Here is a 15,893-nt window from a genome sequence, read left to right as displayed (position 1 = left end):
TAAGCTGTATCTTTTTCCTTTCCGGCCTTGCAATAGTTAGTCAGATCTGTAAGCCTACCTGCTAAGGCCTTGATACGTGAGCGCTCAAAAAGTCGTGCAGAGCTGTTCTCATTGTCCCACTCCTCCTCGTTGGCATCCCAGCGATTATTTATGTCATTATACTGCTGCTGGATCTCAATGCTGTCGTAGTCTGTGGCTGTTGACATTGTGCTGCTCATCGTTTAGGATAACCTGTGCTCCTCAATCACAACTGCAAAACAAGGAGAGATTTGTTTAGTCGCTAAAGTGCATCACCACTGGTACAATCAGAAAGACAACCAAATTAGCTGCTCTGACAGCTCAAATGGTTAAGGGAGTTTGTAGCTGAGGCATATGGAGCAGGTGGGTCCCAGGTTTGATCTCTGATCTGTCTGAGGTCTCTTCCCTGGCTCTTATCTAGTGATTCCTGCCGGATAAAGCAAAGGCAGTGATAGGATAGGTTACATTTGTTCTGTGCCCTCCACAATTAAACAGCCTGTCAGTTCACACATAAAGGGTAATGTACTGGAGGCATTTACAATACACGCAAGGTATTCTGGCTCAACGTATGCTACCAAAATAATTCGATGAATGGGGCGAAATGTGCGAGTTAAAGGAGCCAAATTACAGTTTACGCCTCTTATACAAATGGTGCACATTTCCATCATGTACAATTGCTGCACTTTACACTGCAATTCAATCTGGGGATGGGGTGACCCAGTGGGTTCATAGCATAACGTTCTTTTAGGTCTGGGTCTGAATCTAACCCAAACAAATGGGGCAAAGTTCTTCATGCATTGTTTTTTTTTGGCTGGCTTTATGTGTGACCAGTTGGAAGAAATTTAAATCCAGTCTCAAAAAAAGACTAGAGCTCGACGCTAATGGCTATCTTACTCAGAAAAGATATTAGATAGAATTAGGGAATGGAAAGGTCCTAAATTAGAATTAACACATATTATGGACCTGAAGACATAGTCTGCATCTAACCTGTGCTACATTTAAACTAGGGCATCTCGACAAGCACAGAAGAAAATTAAAAAGTCACAACATAATTAGAATTCTGTGTTTTTCCTCTCTATTCTCTGCCTAGCTCTTCACACACAGCTTAAAGTGCATGTGAGCAGCTACATGTAAGGTAACCTTGCAGCTCTGATCCTTCACAGCCTAAGTTTAAACCTTGTTATTTTCAGCACAGTGCAAAAAAAGGCTGAATTAGTTGTGTGACAGCTTCTCACCTTTAAACTCCTGAATAGATGTTCAATAGGACTCAGACATGAAATGTTATCTGGAAAGTATCAGTTCTGCTTTTGGAAGTCATCTATCATTTTGATGTTGGTCACATATCTGCTGTGTTTTCCTGGAATATTCTGTTTTTATTAGATTTCCAGCATTCGTATCCACTACTTTGTTCCTGATTTATCACTTTGCTGCTAAACTGGGTGTTACCACATTCGACTCAACCAGGCAGAGCTGGAGCAAGCAAAATATTATTTTAACAGTGATGACCATCAGTTATCGGAATTAAGGCCTGGTTGTGATGATCCCTAGTTTGTCTCCAATACATCGTGGTAGGCCACTGAGATTTAGATCTGATAATTATTAATCCACAGCCACAGGCCACCCACTATGAATAGCTTCTTCTATATTTTAAGAGGGAACCTCACCCTAAACTATCGTTTAAAATCAAATGGTTACACAGCAGGTTGACTAACTTTACCATCCTTTTGATTATTCAGTTATTTTTGTTGAATGGTATTTGTTTAAACAATGAGTGTTACAGATATCATTGTGGTTAAACTGTTTTCTTGTTACTGCCAACCCATGGGACCTGGGAAGCAGGCAACAATAGCAAAATAAACCTGCCAGATTTGCAAAAGCTGGTGGTTGGAAGGACCCTTTAAAAGTGCCTCTCAGCAGCCACCGGCCTTAGCATTTCCTCAGTGGCTTCATCTGTCAACACAGACTCAGCTTTCACACATATGCTAATGGCACCCTACTCCACCCCTGCACACATTCCTCGGCCACTCTCTGCTGTCACATCTGCTGTCTGACATCAAGTCATAATTTCCTTTAACTGAACACAAGGAAGATCAGTTAATGTCCAATGCGACAAATATGGGCTAAACAATGTGACTTCTATAGTAATTTATATTTATAAACAAATCTTGGAATGGTTACAGCACAGGGGATACCATTCAGCCCATCAAGCCTGTGCCAGCAATCGTGTACCGTCCAATAAAAACAGGTAACTCTGCAACTGGAACAACAGCAATCATACAAGAAAAAAAATCTACACTATCATTTAGATGTAACAGTGCGATTAGGCAGAAATGGCACGTCATTCTTGGATCTGAATGTACTACCCTGACTCATCCATACAGATAAAATAGCTAGATCTGACTACTGTCCTTTATCAGCTCCACTCTTTTGATCTGTGCTCCTGATTACAAAATTGAAAATTGAACTTAAAAGTGGACTAGAGAGAGAGGTAATTATACAAACTTGTACTTGTTGTGACTTGTGTCAGTGTCCATATTCCCAAAATGCACTTGCAGCAGGTAAAGCTTCACAAAACTACAACTGACAAAACTTTCAATGTAGCTCATAATTACTAATACTACATGGATTACCTTTAGAACCCGGAAGAGGAGTTATTTCTAAGCACTAGAGAAGAGAAAAGGCTTCTATCCTCACAACGTTAGTTTGGACTTCACTGTGTGACAGAAAGTGTCTTATACAAGAGGTGTCATTTGAAGTGGTAAATTTAACCCCATTATGAATACCACCATTTTTTATTGCAACAAAGCTGAGAAATGACCACCATTTCGTACAGAAAGCTGTGGTAACACGCCCATGAAATCCTCATAAACACTGCTGATATTCTCCAATTTTTATCTGTGCCTCTCGCTTTGGTTTGTCTCCATGTCAGCATATTTATCAACTGGCCTGTATTAATTGCCACATTCTGTTATGGAAAAAAACACCATTGAGAAAAGCAGAAAAGGAATGTAAGGCTCCCAACCAAGTAAGTCAGCTTTGCTGGTTATATTGCAATTTGCCTGGATACAAATTCCACACTTTCAACACACTGTTGGCTGAGAGGTATGTCTCTTTGCAGTTGAAATTGCACTGTGCAATATTACTAATGCATCAATATAGTAGTGTGCAACTCCTGTGTTTGCTATCTTAACAAAAGGGTGAATCTGCTTTGTGGAAATAGCAACAAAGGTATTTCATGCAATTATGTTTGAAACAATACTGGTATTACTCTGTGCAATTTCAACCCCTTGTCTATCCCTTCACCTATCTAAAGCTGTAGGAAATTCAGGTGGCTCCAATGCTGAGTGAGCTGCAGTACATTTGTGGAGCCAGAAGCAGCAGCCTTGCTCTGGCCATCCCTTTAAGGGCTGTTGTAGATCTGGAAAAACTGGTATGCTCTGTCCAGTTGACAACAAATTTCAAGCGGAGTTGTTACAACTCTGAACTGCATTTTCAAGGCACCTAACTTCTGTTTCGAGTGCCCTGGACACTTGGATAATCACTGGCTTCCAATTTGGCAGTCAGCGCACTTCCGGGAGATACTAGGCATAAGAAATCATGACTAATCACGATACCAATAATGCAAATCTTTCAGCCAAAAAGTGTGGAGCAACAAGGACCAATTGCTGTTCCCATCACGCCGATGGGTTCAGTTAAAACCAGCACGGTAAGTTCTTGGCTAATATCTCAGTACTACCAAACATCAGAGATCCTGTTTTCGGGCTGTAGATACACAAAAGAGAGCAAGGAAGAATTAGAGCGAACTGATGCTTCCACCGTAATTATCGTCAGTCTCCTGTTACTAAGCAGAGCCCTAGTCCCCAGTAGAATGGTACTTCAGCATTGGTTAAATTATGGGAAATGCCATGACTTTTTTGTTGTATCATTCTATTTTTGTTCTGTAACCACAGCTTTAGCTACTTCTTTCATTCCCTGGCATTTGTCATGAATGTGACCGATAGAAGATTGAATATTCCTGTAGTTCCTATTTAGCAACAATACTGTGCTAAGCACAAAGGTCAACAGTAATGAGTGTCAGAGCCCAGCACAAAAGAACAGTACCACCTAATGAAACAGCATTGGTCTCTGAAGGTGCAAGTGGGGTGGAGGACAGAAAATATTTTGCAGCCTACTTTAGGAGCTGAGATTTTAATTAAAATTCTATACACATGTATAAAATAGAGGCCAGCACTTTACATTTAGAAATAACATGGAGTAAAATGAAAAAAGGGAATAGAAAGATTTACTGAAAGACTGAGCTAAGATAGATAGAATGGGAGAAGACTCGTGTGGAGCACAAACACCAGCACAGACTAGTTGAGCCGCACAGCCTGTTTCTGTGCTGTAAATTCTATGTCATTATTTCTTTAAAAAAAAACACGCATACTAACTCAAACCACCTAATCAGACTGACAAGGCCTCAGTGTAATTTAAGAATGGAACCTCTAAACCATACAGCATTCCAAAGTGAGACTAGACCACGTAGACCATGTGCTCAAGCAGCTAGGGTTACAGGTCATTCAACCTTGGACGGCATTATGACCGAGACTGATCCCATCTTCATCTGGCTTTCATACACTCGCATTTTCCAGCAGGCGTCACTAGATACTGATGAGAATCAGAAACCCTGGTCGATTTCCCCCCTCAGTAGTCCAGGGACACAGAGGCTAACTGCAGCAGTCCTGCTGCTGCTCTAATTGAAACCAGCTAAATCAGCACAGACAAATCAAATCTGGGAATGACTTTGGGTCCAGATGCCTCAGTACCACAACTCAATCACCGGAGACACAAAATAATAAAAATTAGTTGGTATATAATTAAATAACATTATTGAATCTATTTTGAACAAGAAACAGAAGAAACATTTAGCTATTACATTTTTAGACCATCTCAGAACACAGGGGGAAAAAAGTTCAATTGCCCACAACAAACTGTACTTGGCACAGGCTAATCATTCTCAATCAGCCTGAAACTGTAGCTGGAAGGGTGGTGTTTGCAATTAAGATGGTTATCCATTGCCTCTCGTAATCATCCAGATAAAGTCCTTCAGGCCATCAGCAGAGCTGCACAATGCTGCTCAACAAATCAAATGAATCACAAAAAAAAAACTATCAATGCAAAGGACAAACGTTTCAAAGTGTAGCTGGGTTGGAACTGAAGCTTTATCTTGTGTGATTCTAGCTGCTTAATTTTATCTATTTCTGGAAAAAGTAAGATTTGTAAAATTGGCTCAGGACGAGGAAATTTAGACTGATAGTAAGACTTTTCTTTTACAGTTAGCCTCCAGTACATTCAGAGAGAAACATTTAGCCAAACTGGTGCAAGTGAAACGAGTTTCCAAATTTTAGAATCTCTGGCAGGTAGAAATTACGACAGTGCTATTCCCATGGGAACATTTGACCTGTAGTAAATTTCTCTCAACATTATTTTAACACATACACTTGCAAGGCCACAGGCCAAAATTTGGTACACGCACATATTGGGTAATTTTGACTTTGGGCCATAGTGTAAAATAAGCAATGGAGAATCAGTAGCCCGTTTTACAGTTCGCTCAATTTTTATTTCCATTGATTCCACCTCAATTCTGATAATGACTCTGAACCGGGGTCTGCGTTGCTAGCTAAGGGCGGAGGGAGTCGTGCTGGCCAAGAGGGACTCCAGGAATTTCTGACAACTGGTCTTTGCCTTGTTCAATAATGCCAACCACAACTATCAGTGCAATTAGAAGTACTGCATCTAGAACATGACTATCACATCACACTATTCAAAATGTCACATCTCAGACATCACATCAATGTCGGGCTTAAATCACAACTGGGCTAAAGTCACTAGTCTGTTAAGTTGCCAGTCAAATATCTGATTGACTGAACGAACTGAAGTGCAGCAAAAAGCACCAACACGCAATCAGCAGCAAGCTGAGCAACCACATCTTTTTGAAAGCTATCATTTACTCAGCAGCAAGTCCCACAAAAGAAATCAAATCGTTCAAATGATTTCTTTGCAGAGTTTTCATTTGCCATTTCTTTTGAGATGTTGAATGCATACATCTACAATTAACATTTACAACATAACATTAAAAAAAGTACACAATTCAGGAAAATATGGCTAAACATGCCACCCAATCATACCCCAGCACCCCCAAAAATTGTTCTTTTAAGTTGAAGATACCTGCAAGAGGTTTTCCTCCAGACAGGAGGAAGGCTGCCTATCTATGAACATATGAATTAGGAGCAGAAGTAGGCCATTCGACTCCTCTAGCCTGTTCCGCCATTCAATAAGATCAAGGTTGATCTGTTTGTGTTTTGAATTCCACACTCCCATCTACCCCCGATAATCTTTAATTCCATTGCCTAACAGGAATCTATCTCCTCCGCCTTAAAAATATTCAATGTCCCCGCCTCCACCACCTTCTGAGGCAGAGAGTTCCAAAGTTGCACAACCCTCAGAGAAAAAATTTCTCCTCATCTCTGTCCTAAAAAGGCAACCCCTAACTTTAAAACAGTGCCCCCCTAGTTCTGGACTCCCCCGCAAGAGGAAACATCCTCTCCACATCCACCTTGTCAAGACCGTTCAAGATCTTATAAACTTCAATCAAGTCTCCCCTCACTCTTGTAAACTCCAGCGAAAACAAGCCCAGTCTGTCCAACCTTTCCTCGTAAGACAACCCACTCATTCCGAGTATCAATCGAGTAAACCTCCTCTGAACTGCCTCCAACACATTCACATCCTTCCTTAAATATGGAGACCAAAACTGTACACAGTATTTGAGATGTGGTCTCACCAATGCCCTGTATAACTGAAGCATCACATCCTTACTTTTATTTTCAATTCCTCCAACAATAAATGATAGCATTCCATTAGTCTTCTTTATGACTTGCTGTACCTGCATACTAACTTTTTGTGACTCATGCACTGGGCCGAAGGGCCTGTTTCAGTGCTGTATCTCTAAATAAGTAAAATAAATAAACACCTAGATCCCTCTGCACCTTGGAGTTCGACAGCCATCCTCCCTTTAAGTAATACTCTGCTTTTTTATTCTTCCTGCCAAAGTGAACAACTTCACATTTTCCCACATTATACTCCATCTGCCAGATTTTTGCCCACTCAACCTATCTATAAATCAGTCTGCAACCTCATGTCCTCTTCACAACATACTTTCCTACCTATCTTTATATCATCTGTAAATTTAGCTACCGTGTCAGCACTCCCCTCAAAGTCTTTAATATAAATTGTAAAAAGTTGAGGCCCCAGCACAGACTCCTGCGGGATTCCACTAGTCACATCCTGCCAATCAGAAAAGGACCCACTGATGCATACCCTCTTTCTGCCAGCCAGCCAATCTTCTAACCATGCTAATATGTTACCCACTACACCATGAGTTCCTACTTTGAGCAATAACCTTTTATGTGGCACCTTGTCAAATGCCTTCTGGAAATCCAAGTACAGTATGTCAATGGGCTTCTCTTTATCCACGGCACATGTTACTCCTTCAAAGAACTCCAATAAATTAGTTACACACGATCCCCATTTCACAAAATCATGCTGACTATTCCCAATTACCTTGAGTGCCCAGCTACAGCCTCCTTAATAATCGATTCTAACACCTTCCCCACGACAGATGTCAAGCTAACCGGCCTATAGTTACCTGTTTTCTGCCTCCCCCCTTCTTGAATAGAGGTGTTATATTTGCTATTTTCCAGTCTGGATGGAAACTTTCCAGAATCTAGCGAATTTTGAAAAACTAACACCAACGCATCTACTACCTCATTAGCCACCTTTTTTAAGACTCTAAGATGAAGCCCATCAGGACCCGGGAACTTGTCAGTCCGCAGCTCCATCAATTTGGTCAGTACCGCTTCCCTAATTGCAACTGTGATTGTAATTTCACCAAGTTCCTCTCTTCCTTCCACCTCCTGATTTACAGTTATTACTGGAATGTTTTTTGTATCCTCTGCAGTGAAGACAGAAGCAAAATATTTGTTTATATCATCCGCCATTTCCTTATTTCCTTCTGTCAGAAACCTGGGACTGGATGCTGGAATTTCTACAGCCTGTATGTGAAACTGGCTGTGCCTGTGTACGCACACATACATGTATGGGGCAGCACAGTGGTTAGCACCGCAGCCTCACAGCTCCAGCGACCCGGGTTCAATTCTGGGTACTGCCTGTGCGGAGTTTGCAAGTTCTCCCTGTGACCACGTGGGTTTCTGCCGGGTGCTCCGGTTTCCTCCCACAGCCAAAGACTTGCAGGTTGATAGGTAAATTGGCCATTGTAAATTGCGCCTAGTGTAGGTAGGTGGTAGGGGAATTGAGGGAAGGTGGGGATGTGGTAGGGTATATGGGATTAATGTAGGATTAGTATAAATGGGTGGTTGATGGTCAGCACAGACTCGGTGGGCTGAAGGGCCTGTTTCAGTGCGTATCCACATTGCATGACAATCAGGTAGAAAAGGAGAAATTCTCTGTCCAACAAGGGGATTATGAAAGTTACAGTTGCACCTGCTCCAGTTTCACCATCCAACGCATGGATGTATTTTGACACACCAGATGAGGAATGACAAATAATAACTATGAATGATGAATGGTGTCCAAATTAAAAAGATTTAATGTTGTTTAATATTTTATATAGCTAACAGTATTGTTTAGGATGCCTTTTTTTGGGGCTGGGGGGGGGGGGGGGTTTGTTCCTAAAGGGCACTGATGTTTATGAGGTACTTTGATGCTGATCTCAGATGCTGTGATCGAAACCAGCCAGTTAGCAACCTCTGCTCCATGGAGAATGGCAACCTGTTGAAGTGGTGGTCATAAGAGACTCAACATTGGGAACACCATCACTGGGTAGTGCTATCCCAACAACAGCTTCGGCAAGACCTACAAATCCTTAATGAAAACAGAAAATGCTGGAAATATTCAGCAGGTCATCTGAGGAGAGAGAAACAGAAGTAACATTTCAGCTGGATGATCTCTCATCAGGACTGGAAAATGTTAGAGGTGTGACAGTGTTTAAGTGAGTACAGAGGCAGGGAAAAGGGGAATGGGAGAAAAGAGCAAAAGGGAAAGTCTGTAATGGCGTGGAAGGCAGGAGAGATTAAAAGACAAGAGGGATGATACTGTAAGGCAAAAGGAAATGGAATGGGGCAAATTAAGAAATAAAAGATGGATCTAAAGGAGGAGGTGCAAGTGAAAAAAGCAGAATCATCACCAGCAGCTGCCATCTTAAAAAGGAAAGAAAAATGGGGGCAGAGGTTATGATCCGAAATTTATTTTATTTTTTTATTTAGAGATACAGCACTGAAACAGGCCCTACGGCCCACCGAGTCTGTGCCGACCAACAACCACCCATTTATACTAACCCTACAGTAATCCCATATTCCCTACCACCTATCTACACTAGGGGCAATTTACAATGGCCAATTTACCTATCAACCTGCAAGTCTTTGGCTGTTGGAGGAAATCGGAGCACCCGGCTAAAACCCACACGGTCACAGGGAGAACTTGCAAACTCCGCACAGGCAGTACCCAGAATCGAACCCGGGTCGCTGGAGCTGTGAGGTTGCGGTGCTAACCATTGCGCCACTGTGAAATTGTTGAACAACAAATCCATGGTAGAAAGTATGACTGAGGGGGGACAAAACAGCTTCAAGTAAATTAGGTGTATTGCAGCAAAGGGTAAATCATTCTTGCATTTAATCAGCAACAGCAATAATCATCAAAAATCACTCTCCACATTTCAGAATACACACGTTAAAGAAATAGACAATCCAATTTATATTATATACAGAACAAAAAGAACCCCTGGCAGGAACTTAAGACTTTCAATCTACCAGCACTCACAAACCGGCGAAACTTCATTCCCTGTTCTTAGGATGTCCTTGACAGCCTTGTAACTCACTGCCAACTATTATACGATATATTCTGTAGTTTTAATTTGTTCCAGTAAATTTTACAGCATAACTTGCAGACTCAGTTTCTCAATTAACTCATATTTATGATAGATTTTGTGGTAGAGTACAGAGGCATGATAAAGTAAAAATCACTTATGTATGAATTGCAACCAGATTCACTGAAGGGTCACTGGAATAGTGATCAGGAGCAGGAATTCTGGATGATTTTACCTTCACTTACCCAGGGACAATTCTAGTCCCTCTTCTAACATTTGGCTGAGGTACGTTAACTCAACACGCAGGCAACCAAACGTGAAACTTGCTACTCCAAAAAAAAAAAAATCGCATGGTTCTTTATTAACAAAGCTGAGGAGATACATAGGATACTGGTTTATTTATTACAGCGTCTTTAACATAATAAAATGTTCCAAGGCTCTTCACAGAAGCATTATAAAGCAAAATTTGATATGGAACAACATAAGGATACTTTAGGGCAGCCCAAAAGCTTGGTAAAAGAGGTAGGTTGAAGGGCCGTTTTAAAAGGATGAAAGAGATAAATCCCCAGGGCCTGACCAGGTGTATCCTAGGATGCTATGGGAAGCAAGGGAGGAGATTGCTGGGGCCCTGGCAGAGATTTTTGTATCGTTAGCCACGGGTGAGGTACCGGAAGACTGGAGGATAGCTAATGTTGTGCCTTTATTTAAGAAGGGCAGCAGGGATAAGCAAGGGAACTACAGACCGGTGAACCTTACATCAGTGGTGGGAAAGTTATTGGAAGGGTTTCTGAGAGACAGGATTTATATGCATCTGGAAAGGCATGGTCTAATTAGGGATAGTCAGCATGGCTTTGTGCGTGGGAAATCATGTCTCACGAATTTGATTGAGTTTTTCGAGGAGATGACCAAGAGGATTGACGAGGGCAGGGCGATGGGCGTCGTCTACATGGACTTTAGCAAGGCCTTTGACAAGGTAGGCTGGTCCAGAAGGTTCAAACACATGGGATCCAGGGTGAGCTAGCAAATTGGATACAAAATTGGCTTGGTGATAGGAGGCAGAGAGTGGTAGTGGAGGGTTGTTTTTCAGATTGGAGGCCGGTGACCAGCGGTGTGCAGCAGGGATTGGTGCTGGGCCCTCTGTTGTTCGTCATATATATTACTGATTTGGATGTGAATGTAAGGGGCATGATTAGTAAGTTTGCAGATGACACCAAAATTGGTGGTATAGTGGACAGTGAAGAAGGTTGTCTAAGGTTACAACAGGATATCGATCAAGTGGGAAAGTGGGCAAGGGAGTGGCAAATGGAATTTAACGCAGACAAGTGTGAAGTGATGCATTTTGGGAAGTTAAACCAGGGCAGGACATATACAGTGAAGGGCAGGGCCCTGGGGAGTGTTGTTGAGCAGAGAGACCTTGGGGTGCAAGTACATAGTTCCCTGAAAGTGGCAACGCAGGTAGACAGGGTGGTGAAGAAGGCATATGGCATGCTTGCCTTCATCGGCCGAGGCACTGACTACAAGAGTTGGGACGTCATGTTACAGTTGTACATAACGCTGGTTAGGCCGCGTTTGGAGTACTGTGTGCAGTTCTGGTCACCGCACTACAGGAAAAATGTGATTAAGCTAGAGAGGGCACAGAAAAGATTCACAAGGATGTTGCCTGGTTTGGAGGGCTTGAGTTATAAAGAGAGATTGGATAGGCTGGGTCTGTTTTCCCTAGAATGAAGGAGGCTGAGAGGGGACATGATAGAGGTATATAAAATTATGAGGCGCACAGATAGGGTAGATAGCCAGAGTCTGTTTCCCATGGTAGGGGTGACTAAAACTGGAGGGCAAAGATTTAAGGTGAGAGGGAGGAGGTTTAAAGGGGATCAAAGGGGTAAATTTTTCACACAAAGAATAGTGGGTATCTGGAATGAGCTGCCTGAGGAGGTGGTGGAGGCAGGAACAGTAGCGACATTTAACAGGCATCTGGACAGGTACTTGAATGAGCAAGGCCTAGAGGGATATGGAATTAATGCAGGCAGGTGGGATTAGTATAGATAGGCATTATGTTCGGCACGGACGCAGTGGGCCGAAGGGCCTGTTTCCATGTACGACTCTATGACTCTATGAGAGGTAGAGGGACAAAGGTTTAGGGAGTGAATTCCAGAGCTTGGGCCTTGGCAGCTGAAGACACAGCTAACAATGGTGGAGCGATTAAAATCAGGGGTGCTCAAGAGACCAGAATTAGAGGAGCGCAGATATCTTTGAGGATTCTGTGGTTGGAGGAAATTATGGGGATAGGGAGGAGCATGGCATGGAAGGATTTGAAAACAAGGGTAAGAATTTTTAAATCAAGCTTAACTGGAGTCCTTGTAGGTCAGTGAGCATAGGGGTGACGGGTAAAATGAACTTGGTGCAAGTTAGGACACATGCAACAGAGTTTTAGATGACCAAGTTTACGGAGGGTACAGTATGGGAGACTGGCCAGCAGTGAGTTGGAATAGTCCAGTCGAGAGGTAACGAACACATGGATAAGGGCTTCAGCAGCAGATGATTAAGGCAGGGAAAGAGTCAGGCGATGTTACAGAGACGGAAATAGGCACATCATCCTGCTTCCCTCATGTTGAATTCCCAAACTCATCATTTCTCAATTATCCTGTTTTGTTTGGGACATTCGAGCACTGAACATCAGTGTTGGAGAAAACACCAGGGGTCAGCAAGATTCTCAAGGTGACAAGTTGCTTTTCCCAGTTCTACAGAAAATCACCCTGACTTTGTGCCTTTCAATACAGGTTGAAATGTATGCACTCATACTGCTCGGGGGTATCAAACTGCCGCAATCCAAAAATCTCACTCAGAGAAATCACAAGGATGGCTAGCCCAGGAAAGTGAATATTTCACCTTTGTTCAATTCTGAGGCTGGAAAGTATTTTCGATCCAAATCCTCCCTTGTCTGAAGGCAGGAATCGATGCCGAGTCACAGGGCCATTCAGACCAATGGCCCTCCAATATTTCAGTCGATTATTACCAAATTACATTTGAGTCTGGACAGCAACTGGCAGAAGGCTATTTAAAAACTGAACCTAATTGTGCTCTTAACCAATGTTCACCCATATGCTTCCAGCAGGGGTCACTAGATAAGGATCGGAAATATGAACCATATCTAACTTTTCCCCTTTCATGGACATTTAAGTCAACAGTAATGACCCAGTTAACAATCTGAATGAGTTCAGTCAGTTCAGTATACACTAAAAGACCTAGTCTGTCAAACATTATATGGTGCATATGCACATTGAGACATCAAGTTCATTATATTTTTGTCATTATAAACAATTATAAAGCCCTTTCTGCAACCAAACTCAACAGGAGGCACAGATTTTACATTTTCTTGAACATCCCATTAAATTAGTTTTGCTAATGTTGCCTGGGAATAGTTGTAACAAAAAAAAACTATAGCCTAATAAAAATAATACACAAGTCTTGCTTGTCCGTTCTCTGGCTATGGACATCATTGGATGGCCCAAAGAAATAGGATAATAATAGACTCTGATAGCCTAGCATCAATTGGTTACATCTCTGAATTCCCTGATTAATGCCGATGTTAATTGGCTAAATCCCCAATGTACTGTATTATCATCCACAGGGACCGAACACACAGCCATAAAAAAGATAGAAAAGTGCTGGGTTATCAGAATTTTTCAATTATTCTGATCTACATTGCACAAAGCAAATCTGATTACAGAGCATCTCTTTGTCCCCATTAGATTTCAATCTATTCTCTTTTTATCCACATTTTAAGCCCTTGGAAGTGGAAACCTGCAAGAGTTGGAAATTCTTTTATCCTGATGTTTCTCTATCATAGAAATTTATAGCACAGGAGGAAGCCTTTCAGCCCATTGTGTCTGGACCAACCAAAAAAAAAAAGAGCTATCCAGCCTAATCCCACTTTCCAGCTCTTGATCCATAGCCTTGTAGGTTGTCATTTCAAGCGCATATCCAAATTTTTAAATTCAATGAGGGTTTCTACTTCAACTTAATGCAGTGTGTTGATATTTTCAGATCCATTTTCCAAAGGTGGGACTTTTTTCAGGTCTGTTTTACACTACAGGGCTGCCTCCAATGAGAAAAGCGCATTTGGAGCTAACCGTTGACCATAAAGGATCTGATGCTAGTGACATCAGTGCTACTGAAACCCTCCATGGAAGATTGTTTCTCAGAATGCCTCTGACAATAAATCATCCACAAAAAGGAAGTAAAAGAAAACTAACAGTTTTCAGAACATCTTTGAGAACCAAATAAGGCGCTGGCTGTACAAAACGAAAACACATGTAGCCTGTGTTAGTGTAATTGTGGTTTTCATTTGATTAATTATCAACACAGTTGACAAGTTGCCAGTTCACACCAGAAGGCTGAGCCCTGTATTTTAAATTGCAACTTAAAAAAGAGCTGTTAGATAAAAGGGAGACCAGGGCCAAAGGCTCCCAAGGGAGACGCCTATAGTCCTAGCCTAGTGAGGCTGAGCCAAGAAGAGGTGCTTCTGAAGAAGAACTGCGGAAAATAAACATTTCCAAGAGCACACCCTTATAGGTCACATAGGTACTAGGGACCAAGCAGATTGTCCCATTTTGTTTGTTACCTTCTAGCAATCAGATGGCCAGAAGGAAACTCAAACTGAACATTTTTAATAACAGAGATCAACAGTTGGCATATTTTTATCTGAGTTTTTTTCCCCCCTCCTTTTAGGTCTCCCAGTTCCATGCATTATTCCCAAGTGAAGTGATAGCAGCAGGAAACTTGTTCTTTTGCACCTGCCAATGGACATTCTTCAATAGGTCATCAGTTGCTAAGCCAGGGCAGTTTTGGTTGATTTATATTCTGTTTTCCCATCTCCATGTGAGGGGGGCAGCTCATAACCACTCAATCCTGACTAAATACAGGTAAGGCTGGGATCGAGAGCTCATTGTTGCATCACTCAGGACACATCTCAAAAAAGCTTCACATGTAATGAATTCAAAAACAAGGCCTAGCTTTATCACGCCACAACACATCAAAGTGCCGAGTTAAGCTGTTCTTCTCTAAACTATTTATTTCAGACTAAAAATATAATTGCACCAGCTGGTATACTAACCTTGCTTGAAGGCAAAATATATTTTCATTTAAGGCACACATACTGCACTGCCTGTTTAAAAGGTATCTCGGAAGAATCTTTGTTTGAGAGAAAGGATAATTAGAATACTGGTACCACGAACAAGCCATACCATAATTCAAATAAATGGGAGCTCCAGGAAGATGATATTCACTTGATCAATGCCCCTGCCACTGTCAATAGCCACCTCCTCCGATAACGCCTTTCAAGACCACCGGACTTCTCAAAGTGCTTTACAGCCAATGAAGTACTTTTTGAAATGCAGTCAGTCATTGTCATAATGCAGTAAGAGCCTCGCAAGTCTCTGTGGATTTTGCTCCAAAGATTTGGATGTCCAAGAAACTTCTTCACAATCCTGCAATTGCTCCATGATGATATGACCTCAACTGTCTTGAATGGAAGATCTGAAACAGACACCTTCAAAATTCAGACTGGGGTCAAGCAAGGCTGTGTGATAGCCCCATACCATTTACAATCTACCCGACAGTGGATATTCACCTCATCAAAGATCAGCTGCCCTCTGGTGAGAGTATTAAATACCGCCTAAATGAAAAACTCCTTAACCTCAGTCGCCTTTGCACCAAAACTAAACTGTGCTCCACCACAGACATACATGATCTACAGTTTGTGGATGACAGCAGTGTCAGTGCCCACTCTGCACCAGATTTGCAAGCCACTCTTGATCTCTTCAATTCTGCATACAAGAGACTCGGCCTGTCCTTGAATGTTGCCAAAATAAAACTCGCATCAACCCACACCTGGTCAGACAAATATTCCACCTCCCATACATGTTGAAGGAGATTTGGAATATGTTGAGGACTTCCC

General features: G+C 42.0%; 1 protein-coding gene across 3 annotated transcripts in view; it reads right to left on the bottom strand.

The window, feature by feature from the left end:
• LOC137356073 (spectrin beta chain, non-erythrocytic 1-like) overlaps positions 1-15,893 on the bottom strand; it is a 260,496-nt gene that overhangs the window by 203,249 nt on the left and 41,354 nt on the right. For all 3 annotated transcript variants that reach the window (XM_068021855.1, XM_068021850.1, XM_068021852.1), the window contains exon 2: positions 59-250. In XM_068021855.1, coding sequence (XP_067877956.1) covers positions 59-218 — 160 coding nt within the window. In that variant the 5' untranslated portion in view covers positions 219-250. The remainder of the gene's footprint in view (positions 1-58; positions 251-15,893) is intronic.

This window comes from Heterodontus francisci, chromosome 44 (genome assembly GCF_036365525.1).
Source record: "Heterodontus francisci isolate sHetFra1 chromosome 44, sHetFra1.hap1, whole genome shotgun sequence".
Taxonomy (NCBI): Eukaryota; Metazoa; Chordata; class Chondrichthyes; order Heterodontiformes; family Heterodontidae; genus Heterodontus; species Heterodontus francisci.
The sequence above is the reverse complement of the archived record's forward strand: the minus strand, read 5'-3'. Positions and strand labels throughout refer to the sequence as shown.